Source organism: Myxine glutinosa, chromosome 6, assembly GCF_964187855.1.
Source record: "Myxine glutinosa chromosome 6, kmMyxGlut1.1, whole genome shotgun sequence".
In the NCBI taxonomy this organism is placed as follows: Eukaryota; Metazoa; Chordata; class Myxini; order Myxiniformes; family Myxinidae; genus Myxine; species Myxine glutinosa.
This window is the reverse complement of record NC_136266.1, coordinates 82,769,763-82,790,568: the sequence shown is the minus strand read 5'-3', so window position 1 is coordinate 82,790,568 and position 20,806 is coordinate 82,769,763. Positions and strand designations below refer to the sequence as shown.

General features: G+C 43.8%; 1 protein-coding gene across 19 annotated transcripts in view; it reads left to right on the top strand.

Annotated features, from left to right (window-relative positions):
• The window catches only part of LOC137430027 (solute carrier family 2, facilitated glucose transporter member 1), a 179,528-nt gene that overhangs the window by 130,188 nt on the left and 28,534 nt on the right, over nucleotides 1-20,806 (top strand). For all 19 annotated transcript variants that reach the window (XM_078780070.1, XM_078780080.1, XM_078780069.1 and 16 more), the window contains one exon: nucleotides 14,158-14,345. In XM_078780070.1, the coding sequence (XP_078636196.1) occupies nucleotides 14,158-14,345 (188 nt within the window). The remainder of the gene's footprint in view (nucleotides 1-14,157; nucleotides 14,346-20,806) is intronic.

Below are 20,806 nucleotides of genomic sequence, written 5' to 3'. Positions count from 1 at the left end.
GGGGAGGGGGAGGGGGGAGGGGAGGAGGAGGGGGGGAACGACTAGCTTGGCAAGCGATAGCAGGATTTGTACTTTTATTTTTACCTCAATGAGGGCTATATATATAGACCGTGCTTGGAGCCTTCAAGTTCAACATAAAGGTTTTTTATGAAAAATAATGCAGATGTATAACAATCCACCAATGCAAGTTCAGAAATGAATGCAGATCCTTTACTTTGCGATACAAACGCAATTCCCGCCATTTCCACTCACGATCGAGGCCCTCCACAGTGGCCGCGCCTCCTCTTCCTCCTACAACTTCGTCTCACTTCTTTCACTCAAAATGTACGAAATTCTGCCGCATGAAATTATGTAGAGGCCTCGTCGGGGGGGATATAAGGTACATAAGGAAGGCGTTGTAACAGAAGAATCAAAATAAAAGTGGAAGAACATGAGGAAATGGGAGCTATTCTGGACCCACAGCCAAACCCGACAAACCATTGCAATACACCCCGAACGTCTAGCGCCACCACAAACCACCATGGAATTGCAGGTGGTGCGGTTTTTTTAAACCATAGATATTAAAATAAAACGTAGCCTATAACCACCAGGATTTTATGCTGATTCCGAATCTGTGTCTAAAACTTTTCTCCGATGTGTAGTTCTTGAGTTATAAGCGGACATCCAGACAGACACACATATACACACACACACACACACACACACACACACACACACACACAGACACTCCTCCTTTATATATAGAGATATATATATATATATATATATATATATATATATATGTATGTATGTATATATATGTATATATATATATATATGTGTATATATATGTATATATATATATATATATATATATATATATATATATATATATATATATGTATATATATGTATATATATGTATATATATGTATATATATGTATATATATGTATATATATGTATATATATGTATATATATGTATATATATGTATATATATGTATATATATGTATATATATGTATATATATGTATATATATGTATGTATATATATATATATATATATATGTATATATATGTATATATATGTATATATATGTATGTATATATATATATATATATATATATATATATATATATATATATATATATATATTTATACACACATACAGTATCTTTGTTGCCTTCGATTCTCCTCCAGAAATAATGCTGCAAAAGAAGAGGTATTTATCTTGACAGGTATTTATCTCCATTCAAAGAAACAAAGAAAGCATGCGTTGAAGAAATAGAGAGATATCATACTCCATGCCATCATTAGACTGTGGAGAAATATGCAAAAACATGTCGACAGAATAGAGACATCAGATTGCTTGCATAAATGAGACTGAGAAGAAACTGACCTCAAACAAGCAAATTAGGCCATTCATTCTAATGCTGCTGTGGTGCACTCTCGGGTTAATATTTGCTGCAGCTTTAAACACAAATCCTCTTGATGGTATCGTTCGTTCGTTGGTGTCATCTTCTTCACTGAAGGGTGACTGCCATGGATGTCTTCTCTCTGTCCTCTACTGCCTTTACATATTTCACATAGGTCATCTGCATCCAGTCCCTTATATCTGTCATCCATTTTCTCCTCAGCCTACCTCTCCTACGTTTTCCATCTATCTTCCCCTTCAATAACTGTCTCTCATTTGCCCAAATTTTTTTTATTTTTCTCTCTTTGATGTTATGCACTTCTTTTTTTTTTTCTCCAGTCATTTCCCGCACTTCCTCCTCATTAGTCTTCCTGTCTATCTGGGATATGCAGAACATTGTATTATATGTCCATATCTCGAATGCATTCAGCTTATTAATAGTTTCTTTGTTTGTTGTCCATGTCTCTGCCACATCGAACAAAGATGACAAAATGCAATACTTTAACATTCTTTTTTGAAGATTCAGGTTCAACTTCCTTGATGTTATCACCTTAATTCTAACAAAGCTAGTTTTGGCAATCTGATTCTTCTTCAGATCTCAGTCACATCTCCTCTCATCTGTGATCAGTGATCATATACCTAGCTACGTGAACAGGACTTGTTCATCTACTTCAGTTTTAATTTCCGGGGATAGATCTCTGATCATCACCAGTCTTGGTCTTCTTCACCCATATTCTTCACTCCTTGCTTTCACTTTATTTACAATTTCTTGTAGTGCCTCTTCTGACTGCAATCATTGCAGAGTCATCTGCAAATCACAAGCTGTTAATGTTCAACCCACCAACTTCGTGGATAGTTTATGTCTCTGAAGATAGCTTCAGTGTACAGGTTGAACAGTTTTGGGGGCATAACGCATCCCGGCACACTCTTCTTTTGATTGGAAGCTGTCTGACAAACCGATTGAAAAGTAGGCTCGGGAATCCTACGGTAAAGGCTAGCTAATACGGAGGATAATAGAGAACAGTGGATCCAGGAAAAGGGCCGTGATCAAACGGTTCGGACAGGACGAGACACTAAACTCCCTTTCGGCACAACATTTAATAAAACAAGGCAAAGATGGCGGCAATCAACTCGCTCACACGAGCCATCAGCAAGAAGCCGGAAGTCTCCTCCCTTTCCGGTGCAAATTAAGAGAAAAAAGTAAGAATTACAGGCTCGCACTACACCAACATGGCATCAACATATTGCAAGAAAACATTCATAAGCAAAGCAGGAAACGTTCACGTGTATCGTACGCATAACAGCAGAGACTTTCTAACAGCCACCCCCAAATTTGTGGAATAAATTTGTAAAAAGGGAAAGTCTTTCAGTCCATTCACCCCTCACCCATCACCTTCAAGCTTCGACAGCCGGATCAATTTAGCAAGTGGTCGAACATAGTTCTTGCCACGAACTTGAACGCTGGCAGTTCGAGCACGGCCATCGGAGCCCGGAAAGGTCTCGTGAGGTTTCCCTCTACGGGCGATGAGGCGACGGACTGACATTAGGAAGGCATCAGCATCAAGGCCCTCCAGGAGGTCCAGATGTACGCTGCGGGTAGCGAGGCACTTGAAGATTATACCCCAGCGCTTCTCCGTTCCTCTTCCAATTTTTATGGTGAAAGGACCGAAGCAGTCCACTCCAGTAGAGTAGAAGGCAGGCTTGTATAGCCGTAACCGAGCAAGGGGTAGATCAGCCAACCTTGGCACCTCTGGATTGGCACACCATCTTCGGCACTCGTGGCATTGATGTTGGTGTCGACGAATAGCCTCTCGACCACGCAGAATCCCGTACCTGCGCGACGTACTTCAGCGAGAATTCTTTCCGGACCACAGTGAAGCGGTTGGTCATCACATTCTTGAATGAGGAGCTTGGTTACTGGGTGATGAGGATCTAAAACAATAGGATGCACAGCATCTTGTGTAAGGACATCCACACGGCGTAGTCTTCCTCCTACTCTGATGAGACCAAGGGTTCGGTCATATTCAGGTGAGAGAGATGCCAGTCGACCTCTGATGGGTAAATCCCTACCCGTGGCAAGTATCTGGACTTCGTCCGGAAAACTATTGTGCTGTGAGCATTGAAGCAGAAGTTTCTCTATCTCCCCATGCTGGTGAGGGCTTAAGGTAGGAGAGTCTTGATTGTAGGCCACCCCGTTGGGACACTGCTGTGCAGCCACAACCAGAGCGTTCCAAATCTTGGACTGTGAAGGGTCAGGTAAGGCCTGTATGTCCACCGACATTGTTCCACAGAAGGTTGACTTCCGGAGCTCAGTCACATCACTTTGCTCTAGTACGCTGACCGGTCCTTGTAGTGACCAGCCCAGGTTGGTACAAACTGGTACTGGAGCACCCTTGGGGCCAAATCGCACAGGTTGCTTTGGTAAGATGAGGTGCGGATAGTCTGACCTGATCAATATTGTTGGTTGAGCCTTGTTAATCAAAGGGAGTGGTATCCCAGCTAGGTGGGGGTGCCGTTTCTGAAGATCGGCCACTGGGTACGAATACTCAGATAAGCGCAGCATTGTGGCAGTGAATGCTGCATCTATCCCATACCTCTGGTTCGGGTTCTCGACCGATGATATCTGAAGCTTGACAGAAGCCCCGGTATACTGCAACGTATCTTCTCGCACTGTCTTGAGCAGTAATGCTTCAGGTTTACCCACCAGGTTCAGCCGCTCCGTTATTGAATTCAAAAGCATCGTGCTTTCTGAACCATCGTCTAGAATGGCATAGGTCTCTATGGACCCTTGTGGGCCATGAAGAAGCACCCTTACGACCTTTAACAAGACATCATGTGGACGGGAAGGCTTGTCAAGGTACACTGCAAATGGTGCGGAGCCTGTCATTAGGACGGTATCGCTGGATCTCTGCGCTGCATCATGTAGGATGGTTAGGTGCAACTCGTTGCAAGCAACGCATGGCTTCCTAAGTGTACAGCGATCAGCTGGGTGTGACCGACCGCACCTCCAGCAACGTTCATGTTCCCTTATCCACTTAATAATATGGTCTGTGGAAAGCTTCTTGAATTCCACACAGGAACCGAGGTAATGATCACTGGTGTCACAATGAGGACAATAAGGCTTGGTCTTGGTTGTTGAAGAAACATTACACAATGGCTGTGGCCTTGTGCCAGCTATTGGTGACTCAGAGTTGTGAAACACCGAGGCCTCTGATTCTTTCTTCTTGAAAGATGAAGAATGCTGTTCCTTTCTCTCTAATCCCTGGCCCTCACATTTGTAGAGGACAACAGCTTGGTTTGCTATACGTTTAGCTCGGGCCTTCGCCTGCAGCCAAGCTGCCAGATGGTGCAACGTGTAGGTCTGATTAGAATCTGCATTTAAAAGTCCTTGGTTAATGCAGTGCTCAATGAATCCATCACGATAGCTCGGTGGCAGTTTGCTAATTAGCCTGTCTACATCTGAGCCACATCGTAGTTCAAATCCATGCTCACCCTCTAGGTATTGTAACATACCCACAAGAGTGCACTGCGAGAGCAAATTCTTCAAAGGCCTCTGCATCTCCAGTCCTCACTGGTGCCATGTTCATGATGGCACCAATTTCGCTCTGTACGAGTTGCCTTGGCTGTCCATACTTGTCTTGCAGGGCCCGTAAGGCCACCGTGTATGGCTTCGGATCATGCATGTAGGCCTGAGCAAGCTTGTATGCACTTGGTAGCTTAAGATGGGTTAAGAGTACTTGATATTTGTACTCCTCTGACAAGTAGGTGTGGTTACTTATCAGGCTATCCAATGCAAGCTTGAGAAGGGCAAAGTCACTTTCTCTGCCACTCTGGAAATAAGGCAGACTCGGTTTTGGTACACCATAGGATGAAGCTATTAATAGGTCCATGAGGTTGGGTGTTGCAGGTTTCTCAGATGGGTGAACTGGATGCCCATGTGGTGAAGTCGAGGGTGGTAGATAGGGTGCATGATGACGTGGTAACATGTTAGGATGAAAATTTGAAGCTTGGAATGGAGCTGTGGTGGCGGATGAATATGCAGTTGGATGAGTTTGCTTCACCTTCTCTTTCGGTGATGGATTGTCATGAATGATTAATCGAGGAGTGGATGTGGATTGTAGGTCGGCAGTGATGGCAATTTCCGGCTCTGGCCACAGTAGCGGCAGCTGCGTTGGCAATGGTTTGTTTGGTTGAACTGAGGGAGTACATGACGCTCCACCACCGTGCAGAATTGTATGCTGGGCGGTAACGGTTGGACGCCCGGTTGGAGAGGTAGGCGCTTCATTTCCTGCATCGAAGAACGACACTATCAACCGTGCTTCCTCCAGTTCCTGTTCGGCCTTCCTCAGACGTCTCTGTCTTGTTAGCTGGACGGACAAGGCCTCGCGTTCCCTCAGAGCCTGGCGCTCCATCTCCTGAGCCTGAAGGACTTCATCCTGCAGCTGTTGTCCATGTTTCTCAGCTCTCTCATCCTCCCCAACTTGACATGTTAGTTCCTCCAGTTCATACTGTTTTCGTTTTTTCATTAGAATAGCCGATTGTATACCACTGAATTGGGATGTAATGGATGTACGGCTGTAGCCGGAACAATGGCTGCGTCGTGAGCTATGTGCACTGCATAGTGAGGCAGTCTTTGGTCGGTGGCTTCCTGACGAATGTCGTCGGTAAGAAGAACTCAGCCCACACTCCTGATTAAGGGAAGAACCACTCGTGTTTGAAGGTACGTAGTTAAGAACATAGTCTTTCAAACGTTCAGGGATACGTATATTCCTTTCGGGTCGGGAAGACACCGTTAATTCATTGCCAGTGCTGATGATAGCCGGATCCGGTAATTCGGTGGCTAATACAGGCGCGGGGCTGACGGCGGCCACCAAAACAGAGACAAATGGATTTGTGCCACGAGTGGTTAAAGGACTAACCAGGATAATGTCGCTGGTATTGTCTGCTGTTTGAGTACAATCGGCAGTCAGGGTCGCGGCGATATTCTCGTCCATGATTTCCTTGTCCAGCTGTTCGTTATCCGGCTCAAAGGACCATGAGAAGTAGGCTCGGGAATCCTACGGTAAAGGCTAGCTAATACGGAGGATAATAGAGAACAGTGGATCCAGGAAAAGGGCCGTGATCAAACGGTTCGGACAGGACGAGACACTAAACCCCCTTTCGGCACAACATTTAATAAAACAAGGCAAAGATGGCGGCAATCAACTCGCTCACACGAGCCATCAGCAAGAAGCCGGAAGTCTCCTCCCTTTCCGGTGCAAATTAAGAGAAAAAAGTAAGAATTACAGGCTCGCACTACAGCAACATGGCATCAACATATTGCAAGAAAACATTCATAAGCAAAGCAGGAAACGTTCACGTATATCGTACGCATAACATCAGAGACTTTCTAACACCGATAACAAGTCTCACCACTGCTGATTGATTCCAGTATAGGTTCTCAATTAACCTTTTGTTATTTCTGTCGATTTCAACTTTGTCTAAGCACCCCAATATTTTCTGATGATAAACTCTATCAAACGCCTTCTCATCTTACTATAATTCACCAAATGTCTGTCTGTCTGTTCCCAGGTACAGCAAAAATGGCTGAAGCAATCGCAACAAAATTTTGGGTGGATAATCCTGGGACCCCCTGGAGTAAAATAGGCGAAATTGTTTTTCCAATTTTTTTCCAATTTTCCAGTTTTTCCAAACACAATGGAACAATATTTACCGATATGAACAGTGATGTGGCTTTTATTGAAATTCTTCAAATACTGTTTCGATTTTCATGATTTGCATGTGATACGATTTAACGGATGTTGATATAAATCGTTTGAAAAAAAAAAAGAAGCCTTCAATTTCTGATGTTTTGCCTTTTCATTTGGGCCTCCCAATTGAAGCCCCGCCCGTAGGGCGGGTACCGTTGCTAGTAAACTATAAAGCACACATACACATGTTTTTGACTTCCGGGTATCTTTCAATGACTACTCTCATATTAAAGATGCCCTCTCTTGTTCCTTTATTTGGTCTAAATCCTTGCTGCCTATAATCTATATCTGTTTCTCTAGTCTGATCATTTATTTCCAAAATTATTATTAAAATCATTTTCATCACACAACTCTTATTGGTATATTTTCTGAAGATTCTCGAGCCTTTGGTTTCTTTGGTATCTTAATAAACACTGACTGCATAAGATCCTCGGGTAGGAATCCTCCTCTGTAAATTTTGTTTCAAAGGTCTGTCAGTATCTCATCATTCAGGGTTTTTCTGACATTCTGCTGGCATATCACAATTCCAGGTGATTTCCTTTCTTTCACCTTTGCGATCATCGCACTGACGTCTGCCTCAATTATCTCTGGTCCTACTCTTCCCCTCTGATGATGCTACTTCACTGTTGGCTTCATCATCATTCAGTTCACTGATGTACTCCACCCATCGTTTCTGTACACTTTCTTTTTCAAGAGGTTGTCTCCTTCCTTGCTCCACCATATGTAGTTATTATTTTCTTCTTATCTACCAGTGTATTAATTTTCTCATGCAATGCTCTCATATTGTGCATTTTCTCCAATTATTATATTTCCTTGCAACAGTCTTCATGCCACTTTTCCTTGGCCTCTACATGCTTTTGATATCTGCTTTTCTGTTTTGTCATATTATTCTTTATTGTTCTTTTCCTGTGTCCTTTTCTCCATCAGATCTAGTATTTCATCGGTCAGCCACTGTTGTTATTTCCTCCTCTTTTTCTTCAGAACAACCTCAGTTACTGCATGTTTCATGCTCCGTTTCATCAGTTCCCAATGCCTTCCTGTCATTTCCTTGTCACCCTGCATGGTTCTTCCATCCATGTATAACCCTGCATGGTTTCCTGCTACCTCCTTTGTCATTACTATTCCAACTACATTCTCATGTTCACTGCCACCTGAGAAGATCAACACATGCTTTCATGTTATCTATTTTCCCAGATTATAGCCACCTCACTTCTGCCAATCCTAAAATGTCGATACCAAATCACTCACATGACTATTCCTACTTCCTCGCAGGTCCTCTTATTCCCTGTTCCTTTTTAAAGAAGACTTCACCACAGGGGGCCCAGGTCTGCCTACATCAATAAAAATATCTATGCTATGAGATTTCATGCCGAACTATGGGTAATACTTGGTGAGTCCCCAGACTCTTCCAAGGTGACTGGCCATTTGTCTTTAAGAATTATGACTCTGCCCTAAATGTGTCACACATCTTGCTGTTGTGCCTCTTGAGCCATTGACTCTGAGTAATGAGTTATTTTGGCTCTTCCGCTGGTCCAGGCTTCATGCACTTAAGGGTGATCTCCCTTGCACAGAATCTTACAAAGTTGCTGTTCCCCTCACTTAGTCTGACACACCAGCCTAGGTGAGATCCCAATGTGTGCTCGCTGGTACCACTAGATACCAGCTTTTTGGAGGCATAAGTAAGATTTTCACAGCAGTGGGAGACGGTGATTCTTGCACACATGCATGCTGATATGGTTGTGCGGCTCACAAGGGTACAGATGGACTACACCTCACACACACCATACACTCCCTTGATGGTTTAATAAAGTCTAAGGGCCAAATTTACGAAAGGCGTTTAAGAGTTAAAGGCGTTCGCTCATCGTGCGATCACCTGTTCAAAGTTAATCACCTATCACCGAGGAGTGTTTGTCTAATGCACGATCAAAACCTAATCACGCGCGTTTAAATAACAAAGAAACTTTTACATGTCGGTGAGGGCATATTTGAGAGTGCGTTTAAGCTTTAAGGCCTTGAAGCAACCATTAGGCAAAAATAGTATCGTTAGAAATGCAGCGTTGTACTCTCATATACTTCCTGAGAATTTAAGTTAACTTTAGAATCGCAATAAGGGTATGGAAGGAGTGGCAAAACGTCACCAGATCTGCATACATTATAAATAGTTAGCCAGTAAGTAATTTTATACTGTGTATACAACCCACACATAAAACATGGTAGATGTTTCAATGACCATCATTGATCACGTCAATCCAGATTACCCAGAGTGACATACAATTGGGAACCATAACGCAGACACAGAGATTGTACACATTCACTGATTGTCTTTTCTGTGATCAGTGATTGGAGGGATGGATGGATGAGAGGAAGGAGGGATGGATTATCTCGGAGGGATGGATGAATCTCTCGAAGGAATCATGAGGTTGGCTGCTGAATCCCCTACAACAATTATCCGTGGCGCTTTGATTCTATGTAAGTGTATCTATATTATAATCGCCGCAGGTGATCCTGTCGGGCGTCTTTCCGGGGGTGTGGCTTACTCCGTTGAGAGAATAGCTCCACCCATTCTGGGAGAGGCATCAAAAACAAATATCCACCATTTTCTTTCCTCGCATAGCTTTGAGGCCTGTTTTGTAGGCCCGTGGTGTCTTGCTCTCTCTCAGTTTTATTTCAACTCTAATTCGATATATCATTTCATTTTTAACAGTCGCTAACATGGTTTTAGACTCGGTTGAAAAAAAACGGGAATAAAATCCGATGAAAGTTACTGTTTATAGAACAAATGAATTTTCAAAGGCCTGTAAAATAAAGCCCATTCATTGAGTCACCCTCACGATTTTATCTCGAATTCACCATCTGATTTTATTTGTATCGATGGTTTTAGACTCGGTGTCAGCAATAATTGAGAACATTCATGCACACATGGGAAAATGCCGAGATATATTTTTTAAAATCGCACCACGATGTATCATACACCGCCTAAAATAACAGAAGGGGGAAATGTCGACATATATTAAAAATTCGCTTTTTCTTTTCTGTTAAGATATATTACTTTTCCGTTTGATGACAGTCGTCACAAAAACGTCAACAATGATGCCGACATATATTTCTTCGTTCTTATTTCATTCAACATCATTATCCGGAAGTAAAGGTTCACGTGTTCATTTCACGTGTGCAAAAACAAACTCCATTTCACGTGTGCATGGACGTGTCATTCACATATGTAAAATAAATAAATTAAGAGACGGGAAATTGCTGAGATATATTTCGTTCGGAGCGATTATACACCGCCCAAAGGAAAATTTTCACCGAGAAACCGAGTGAATTCAACGAGGGAATTTCATCGAATTTCACCGAGTTTCAGGAAATTACTGAGATATTTATTCGTTTTTATTTTATTAGTTACCAGCAGAAGTACACGGCGTTGACGGGTGGGCGGGGCACGTACACGTGCACTTTAAATGTAGTAGTAGTAGATGTCGTACTACATGTGCACGCACACTTTAAACATGTATATACGTGTGTGTGTGTGTGTGTGTGTGTGTGTGTGTGTGTGTGTGTGTGTGTGTGTGTGTGTGTGTGTGTGTGTGTGTGTGTGTGTGTGTGTGTGTGTGTGTGTGTATATATGTCTATATACTTTCTGAATGCACTGTATTATGTGTGTGTGTGTATCTATATATATATATATATATATATATATATATATATATATATATATATATACAGTCACGTGAAAAAGTAAGTACACCCCATGTAAAGTTTTGACTTTTTCAACATATTTCAACATACAGCTATTTGATCTTCATTTCAACAATATTGACAGATAAAGGTGATATAACATAACAAATATCATGAAACATTTACATTTTGTAGTCCATTGTATAATTTAAATAAACATAAATGCAAATTTTGCATGTGGAAAAAGTAAGTACACCCCTACATTTATCACTACTTCAAATACCTAAAATTAGAATCAGGTGCACCAGCTCAGGTGCAAATGATTAGAACATTGTTAGAGAGGATCTTGGAGGAACCTGTCTTATTTAAACCTCAGACATTTAGTTTGGTTTGCTCTATGTTGTTGAAGTGTGCGGCGTCACCATGCCTAGATCAAAAGAGCTCTTCGAGGCCTTCAGAAAAAAGGTTATAGATGCCTACGAGACTGGGAATGAATTTAAAAAGATCTCCATACAATTTGAAATCAATCATGCGACTGTCCGGAAGATCATCAACAAGTGGAGAAGATTCCAAACAACTGCCAACTTGTTCAGGCCAGGACACCCTAGCAAGTTCAGCCCGAGAGCAGACCGCAAGATGCTGAAAGAAGTCTCTAAGAACCCCAGAATGTCCGTGGCGCTTTTGACTGCACCGACAGATAGCTCTTGCCACTGTTGTCAAAGTGCACGAGTCTACCATTAGAATGAGGCTGCACAAATTTGATCTACATGGGAGGTGTGCCAGGAGGAAACCTTTGCTGTCCAGAAAGAACATCAGGGCAAGACTAAAGTTTGCCAATGAACACCTAGGCAAAGACCAGCACTTCTGGAGCAATGTTCTCTGGACAGATGAGTCACAGGTAGAGCTATTTGGCCACAGTACCAGAAGACATGTTTGGCGAAAACCAAAGACAGCATTTGACCACAAGAACCTGATACCAACTGTAAAGCATGGTGGTGGAAATATTATGGTTTGGGGCAGCTTTGCTGCATCAGGGCCTGGGCAGCTCACCATCATAGAATCCACTATGAATTCTTCATTGTACCAGAGGGTGCTTGAGGATAATGTGAGGCCATATATCGGAAAGTTGAAGCTCAACCGAAGGTAGACCTTGCAACATGACAATTTTTTATTTTTTTTATTTTTTATTTTTTGTATACAAAGTCGAGGCTCGTGTAAGAGCTCACTCATATTACGACACTGAACACATCAGGACAAAAAGAACAGTTGAGAGAGGAGGGAAACAACAACAGATGGTATGTTGATACCAACAGATACAGAAACAACAACAATGACCCTAAACATACCAGTAATTGGTATGTTTAGCATATTTAGTTTAGTTTAGTATAACAAAAAGTATATTTGTTATATTATATCACCTTTATCTATCAATATTGTTGAAATGAAGATCAAATAGCTGTATGTTGAAATATGTTGAAAAAGTGAAAACTTTACATGGGGTGTTCTTACTTTTTCACGTGGCTGTATATACAGTGCATTCAGAAAGTATTCAAACCCCTTCACTTTTTTCACATTTTGTTATGTTTCAGCCTTATGCTGAAATCGTTTAAAATAATTTTTTGCCCTCATCAATCTACACTCAACACCCCATCATGACAAAGAGAAAACAGGATTTTAGAAAGTTTTGCAAATTTATTAAAAAGAAAAAACTGAAATATCACATTGACATAAGTATTCAGACCCTTTGCTATGACACTTGAAATTTAGCTCAAGTGCCTCCCATTTCTCTTGATCATCTTTGAGATGTTTCTACACCTTGATTGGAGTCCACCTGTGGTAAATTCAATTGATTGGACACGATTTGGAAAGGCACACACCTGTCTATATAAGTTCTCACAACTGACAATGCATATCAGAGCAAAAACCAAGCCATGAGGTCGAAGGAACTGCCTGCAGAGCTCAGAGACAGGATTGTGTTGAGGCACAGATCTGGGGAAGCCTACAAAAAATTTCTGCTGCATTGAATGTTCCCAAGAGCACAGTGGCCTCCATAATTCTTAAATGGAAGAATTTTGGAACAACCAGGACTCTTCCTCAAGCTGGCCGCCCGGCCAAACTGAGCAATCGGGGGAGAAGGGCCTTGGTAAGAGAGGTGACCAATAACCCGATGGTCACTCTGGCTGAGCGCCAGAGATCCTGTGTGGAGATGGGAGAAACTTCCAGAAGGACAACCATCACTGCAACACTCCACCGATCTGGGCTTTATGGCAGAGTGGCCAGACGGAAGCCTCTCCTCAGTGAAAGACACATGAAAGCCCGCTTGGAGTTTGCAAAAAAGCACCGAAAGGACTCTCAGACTGTGAGAAACAAGATTCTGTGGTCTGATGAAACAAAGATTGAACTGTGTTTGGCTTCAATTCTAAGCGTCATGTCTGGAGGAAACCAGGCACCGCTCATCACCTGCCCAATACCATCCCAACGGTGAAGCATGGTGGTGGCAGCATCATGTGTTGGGGGTGTTTTTCAGCAGCAGACACTGGGGGACTGGTCAGGGTTGAGGGAACAATGAACGGAGCAAAGTACAGAGATATCCTTAATGAAAACCTGAAACAGAGCGCTCAGGACCTCAGACTGGGTCGAAGGTTCACCTTCCAACAGGACAATGACCCTAAGCACACAGCCAGGACAATGCAAGAGTGGTTTAGGGACAACTCTGTGAAGGTCCTTGAGTGGCCCAGCCAGCGCCCTGATTTGAACCCAATCGAACATCTCTGGAGAGACCTGAAAATGGCTGTCCACCGACGGTCCCCATCCAACCTGACAGAACTTGAGAGCAAATGGCAGAAAATCCCCAAATCCAGGTGTGCAAAGCTTGTCGCGTCATACCCAAAAATACTCGAGGCTGTAATCGCTGCCAAAGGTGCTTCAACTAAGTACTGAGTTAAGGGTCTGAATACTTGTCAATGTGATATTTCTGTTTTTTCTTTTTAATAAATTTGCAAAACTGTTTTCTCTTTGTCATTATGGGGGTATTGAGTGTAGATTGATGAGGGGAAAAAATGAATTTAAACGATTTTAGCATAAGGCTGCAACATAACAAAATGTGAAAAAAGTGAAGGGGTCTGAATGCACTGTGTGTATATATATATATATATATATATATATATACACACACACACATGTGTTTAACATATTACATATCTATACCATTTTATTATGGAGTTTATTATCCCTGAAACATTTTGGTTTTGATATTAATTTATATTAGAGGAATGATTACACATCTGATCATTGTTGCATGTTTCTCCTTAACACACTACCATTGCACTTTCCTCAGTTCTTGTGCGCCTGCGTGGCACGACGGACGTGGAAACAGAAATAAAGGACATGTTAAAGGAACGGCATGCCTTGGAACAGCAAAAGCCTGTCTCTTTTTGTAACCTCTTCTGCATACCATCTTTGCGTCAGCCACTCATAATCTCGCTGGTCGTCCATGCTTCCCAGATGCTCTCAGGAATCAATGTGGTATGCTTGGAATATTTGTTGCCATTTGCATCTTAACTCTCACTTCCCCTATTGGGGCAACTCGTCAACAGCAACACCCATATGCCATTCCCATAACCCACATGCATTCACCTTTCCTTCCCAACCTTCCTCACACAATACTTCAAGTGTACAATCCATTCAAAGTGTCCTGTCTGTCTTGGTATTTCCCAAGGAATTTGCTTGAAAGTTTAAATACACTATGATGCTTCAAGCTGCATGCTTGGATCAGGATAATCACAGATTATCATGTGATAATTCATTATAACTGCAATATTACAGTTGTCATCAATTTATTCTTTTCTTCTTCTTTCTTCACATTACCTGTACAATTATTTGCAACAGACATAGAATCTTTCACCTGCATTATGTATTTGACATTACCGAACCAAACTGAATGTAAATGTTATACTTAGAGCCCACACGTCAATCTCTTTAACCACAGCCACGCGGGAACCATGCACATCGTGGGAACCATATCAGTATGTTGAACCATATCAATTATATAATACAAAACCATCGTGAAACAAACGCAGGAACAATACAAGCAAAAGCTTTGAGGATGGCGGTCGTTAATTTCATTACAAAACGCTCCTGAGCGGATAATGTCCTTTGCACTCCACAAGAGGTGTAAACAAAGTCAGTTATCAATCCTCAGATTAACACGAATTTAAGCTCCTAGTTTTTTCAATAATTGAATCGGCATGTGGAAAAGATGGCAGGAGAGGATGCACAGAGACTTCAGGAATATAAATAATTATGTAGAGCTAGCTGAATGCACCCGGCGTTGCCCGGGTTCTTTCTGAATGAATTTACTACTATAATTCAGCTTTTACTCGCGGCCGTAGAAGATTGACCACTATAAATCAGCTCAGCTTTTAATTGTGAAATGGGCCCAGCCCGGCCGAGGCGGCCTCGACTGGCCTCGCCACCTAGCCTATAAGCTTCCCGGGGCCCGTCCCGACATTTTTAGTTCTTTTTGAATGAATTTACTACTGTAATTCAGCTTTTACTTACGGCCGTAGAAGATTGACTACTATAATTCAGGTCAGCTTTTAATTGCGAAATGGGCCCAGCCCGGCCGAGGCGGCCTCGACCGGCCTCGCCACCTAGCCTATAACCTTCCCGGGGCCCGTCCCTACATTTTTTATTGGAGGTTTCCTCCTACCTTTCACCGTTCAGGAGATTAGCTTGCGCAGACAAACAAACAAACAAACAAAAACTTTCTTTATATATATATATAGAAGAGCAATGAAAGATCACAGACTCTCACTAGGACTTGTTTTGTGTGGTTTCATAGCATGTATTTTATGGATGTACTCATATTCTAATTGTGCCATACTTGCTTCATAAATGTACTCACATTCTAATTGTTCCATACGCACTTTATAGACGTACTCACTTTCTAATTGTACATACTTTTATAGAGGAACTCTGTTGAAAAAAGATAACGTGTATAAATTGTGGTCTATGTTGCCACATTGTGTGGACAACCAAACTAACCCAAATGCAATACTCTCTCTGGTGAAGGTTATAAAGCACGAGCCAAAATTAATGCGGGCACCGCGGACGATGACAGATAAGAAATAATCACGATAGTTTTTCAATATCGTGAAATAAATAAATTTCCCAAAGAGCCTACATGCATCGCAAGCATTCATTTTGAACCTGATGAGATAAAAGAATCAGGCAGGCAGTGGAAGTCCCAAATGAAATGGCAGGTTTGGGTGGTAGGCTTGAGCAGCAGGCTTGGGTCGGCAGCTCATGTAGCCCAAGTACACAGCCGGACCTATACATCAGCAAAGAGAGCTCCACTGAATAGAGACCACACCTTTTTGTATCTTCCCCTTGTCATCAAGGCATCCATGCTGTTGGCCACCGACCAATAGTGTACCACCCCACACATAATGACAATGTTGTTCCCCAATCAGATGATGCCAATTCTGTACCAATAGATGCTGTGGCCTGCCAAGTAGTGTGGTCCAAACTTTCCATCAGTTGGAGGCAAACGTAATTACAGAGCCTGCCTCTCCAGATGAGATGTCAGAAGCTGGTTCCCCATCTTCCCCATATGGCATGAGGGGGTGAGATGGGGATGGGTAGACAGAAAAGCCTGCTGCAGTGTGGATGCGGGGAACGCCTGAAGCCCCTCCCTTTCTCCCAGCTCTTGCCCGGTTCGATATTTTTTTAATTTTTTAATTTTTTTTTTTTTTTTTTTTTGTATACAAGATCGAGGCTCGTGAAAGAGCGAACATTAATCACACAGAAAGACAAACCGACACATAAAACATATAACAGAGGGAGCGGTAGACAAGATGGGGAGAGAGGGGGAAGGACACAAACACAACATTTGAGAGCAGGGACCGAGAGACATGGAGACATCGAGAGATCTGAGAGAGGGCGAGGGCTTTGGGGGGGGGGGGGGGGGCGTGGGAAGGGGGCGGTGGGAGAGGTATAAAACATATGGACACTGCCAGGACTTCCAGGAAAGAAGTTGGAATTTCAAACAAGGTGGATCTGGGGTGAATTAGCGGGGGTAGAAAAGATCAAGGTTTTGGATGGGGGAAGATAAGAGATGGTGGTGAACAGCTGTTTTAAAGACCTGGAGGGAGGAGTGGGATTGAAGGGAGTGAGGGAGTTTGTTCCAGAGGCGGGAGAAAAGAGGAATGAAAGAGTGAAGGTGAGCAGAGAGCCGAGATTTCGGCAGTTTAACCATCAGAGGGTTGCTGGCAGATCTTGTGCGACCTGTAGGAATATTTGGGGGACAGAGCACAGAGAGAGCTGGGGGTGCAAGGCCGGAGAGGAGTCGGTAGAAGACAGAAAGACCACCTACCTGCCTGCGGTGAGTGAGTGAAAGGCCCTCAGAGATGGCTTCATCGCGGGAGATTCCAATAATTCTGAAAGCTTTGGTTTCAACAGCGTGAAGCCGAGCTAGGTGTGAGGCAGGAGCACCGGCCCATAGGGGAGAACAGTATTCCATTGAGCTGCGGATGAAAGCCTTGTATGTGGTGAGGAGCTCAGGTGTGCCGAGGAAGGACTTCGCACGACGGAGGATGCCCAGTCGGCGACTGGCTTTGGAGGCCAGCTTGGAAATGTGGTTTTCCCAAGAAAGATCATGGCAGATAGTGAGACCCAAAATCTTGAGCGACAGAACTTCTTGGAGAGGATTGTTGAGAAAGTAGATGGGAGGGTTGTCCAGTCGATCTTTTCGGAGAGACATAGTAAGAGTGTGAGATTTGTCAGGATTGAAAGACATGTTCCACTTGTTTGACCAGTCTGTGATTTTGTCCAGGTCTTCAGAGAGTGAGGAGGCAGCAGACTGCCGATCTGAGGGAAGAGGAATGGAGCGGCAGAGAGTGGAGTCATCAGCAAAGAGATAGAGAGGATTTTCGAGAGAGTCAGAGAGATCATTGATGAAGACCAGAAAAAGCACGGGGCCCAGAACACTGCCTTGGGGAACTCCAGCCTGAACAGGAAGAGGAGATGAGAGAAACCCATTCAGGGCCACACGTTGACGACGACTAGAGAGGAAGTCCGCCAGCCATGCGTGGAGATTTCCATGGATACCAAAGGAGGAGAGTTTGGTGAGCAGAGCGGGGTGCCAGACCGTGTCGAAGGCACGTGATATGTCGAGGGAGACAGCTCTAATTTCCTGTTTGGCATTGCGGACCTCCATCCATTGTTGAGACAGCAGAAGCAGCATGTCCAGAGTAGAGTGACCTGGTCTGAAACCAAATTGATGATCAGAGATCAAGCCATTGGAGAAGAGGAAAGATTTCATATCCGAAGCAATGATGGATTCCATGACTTTGCTGATAATTGGGAGAAGGCTGATTGGTCTGTAGTTGCTAGGATCTGTTTTTGCACCTTTTTTGTGCAAAGCGGTGATGTTGGCTGATTTCCAAGCAGATGGCAGTTGACCTTGAGCAAAAGAGAGGGTGAAGAGAACAGAGAGAGGGTGAGATAGAGCAGCAGAGCAGGATTTTAGGACCCGTGGGCTGATGCCGTCGGGTCCAGTTGCAGAATCAGAGTCGAGGGTTGACAGAAACTTTTCCACCTTGTCAGGAGGAAAGGACACGGAGTCCAGGAGCAGCAGGGTACGACTGGGTATGGTGGGTACAGAGAGGGATGGGTTTGGGACACAAGATTTAGAGGCAAACACAGAGTTGAGGCATTCAGCTTTTTCACGTGCGGAGTCAGCTGTGTAGCCGTTTGAGGTAAGGGAGGGGATGGAGGGGGAACAAACACCAGAAACGGATTTGACCAGACGCCACCAGGATTTGGAAGAGGGAGACAGATAAGAGAGTTCGGTCTTGAGAATGGAGAGATATTGTTTCCTGGCTCTCCTGAGGGTGGACACACACTTGTTTCGGGCTTTGTGAAAGGAAATGAGATTTCCTTCCGTTGGATTTGCTTTCCAGGAGACGAAGGCAAGTTGTTTCTGGGCAACAGCCTCACCACAAGATTCCGTGTACCATGGACGGGAGGAAGGGTATGACAACTGAAGACGAGATGGGATAAATCTGTGCATGAGAGAGAGCAATTTACTTTGGAAGAATTCCCAGGATGAGTTGATGTCAGAGGTGGTAGAGATGGGAGACCAGTCCAGATGATTGATGGCTGCTTGAAGACCGTGCCAGTTGGCCTGAGTGAAATGCCAGACTCGTCGACGCTGAGCAGGCTCCCTGAGGATGGTCAGAGAGATGTCCACTTTAACAAGGACATGATCAGATGATCCGATCGGAGCAGACGAAGAGCAGCAGACATTTTCAGGGAAGTTAGTCATAACCAAGTCCAGAAGAGAAGATGTTCCGTTGACTGAGATCCGGGTCGGGAAATTGACAGATTGTGTCAGTCCCAGTGAGTCGCAGAAGTCCTTTGCTGAGGAGCCATGGCTGGTGAGAGAGGTACCCACACCCAGCCAACTGGCATGATGACAGTTGAAATCACCACATATGAGGAAGAGAGAGTTGGGATGAGTAGATAGAAGTTGGTCCATATCATCAGACAGCGAGATGTAGATGGAGTCATCACTGTTTGGTGGACGGTACAACACACATATGAACAAGAGGTGGGAGCGAAGGGGAAGCCGTAGCCAGAGGTATTCCTGGGGGTGAGGTGGAGAGAGTGCAGTGCAGGGCGAGTGAGGAAGAGAGTTTTTGATAAAGATAGCAACCCCGCCTCCAGGACGAGGCTCAGGTCTATCATACCGGAGGAGGGAGTAGCCCGGGAGAGATACTATGGAATCAGAGACATCATAAAGGAGGAAAGTTTCTGTTAAGCAGATCACGTCTGGTTTGACAGAAGCAACCTGTATGGAGAGATCAGTTAAGTTTGAACGAAGGCCCCAGATGTTTGAGGTCCATACCGTTAATTAAGAGGAAGGGGGAGCATCAGATACAGAACAGGGGGGAGGAGGGGTAGGGTAAGATGTGGAAGAGGTGGAAAAGGTAGGGAGAGCTGTTGAAGGTGTGTCAGAGATTTCAGAATAGCTCGGAGAAAGGGAAGGATGGGGCGGACAAAAGGTTTGATGGTGATTGGGTGAGCCACAATGAGGTGTTATTTGAGGAGGGGGAAGAGCGAGGCAGAAGGTTGGGGGAGATGGAGGTGAGAGTTTGAAGGGGGAAGAAGCGGGGAGGACGCTTTGAGGAGGGGGAGTGAGAGGGGGGAAATTGAGAAGCAATGAGGGTGGGGAGATTTGAAGGGGAGGGGTGAGGGGGGAGTTTGGGAGGGAAGGGACAAGGGGAGGGATTTGAAAGGGATGGGATATGGGGGAGATTTGGAGGGGAGGGGTGAGGCAGGAGTCTAGGAGGGGAGGGGCGAGGGGGCGTCTTGGCGGGGAGGGGTGAGGGGGTAGTTTAGGAGGGAGGGGGCAAGGGGGGAGATTTGAAAGGGATGGGTGATGGGGAAGATTTGGAGGGGAGGGGTTATGGGGAAGATTTGGAGGGGAGGGGTGAGATTGGATTTTTGAAAGTGTACGATTTATGGGAAACGAACATTTATTGCAAAATGAGTTTCTTGTGACCTTCGAGTTAAAAATACGTTTAAGGACGCTGGATGGAGGATGGAGTGCAGGAGAGTTTAGGGAATGTAGAAAAAAGGCACTATAGGAGATGGATATTTTTTTTGGGATGAATTGATTTGGTGAGCAAGTCGAAAGCAGCCTTTTAAAGAAGAAGAAGAAAAAGGTGTTATAAAATATGACGGAATACATAACTTGAGGGGAAAGTGTAAACATTGAAGGTTAATGAGTGAAAACTATCTGGGGAAATGGGGGAGAAACACGTGGTCGAAGAACGAACGAACGAATAAGAATGAATAAACGAATGAGAACAGAGAAGGAAATGTTTTTTTTTTTTTTGTTTTTTTTTGAGTTGAGATTTACACAAGGAAGTAGGCTATGGGTGAAAAGCCTGGGAATACAGAGAACGAAAGTTATTGGA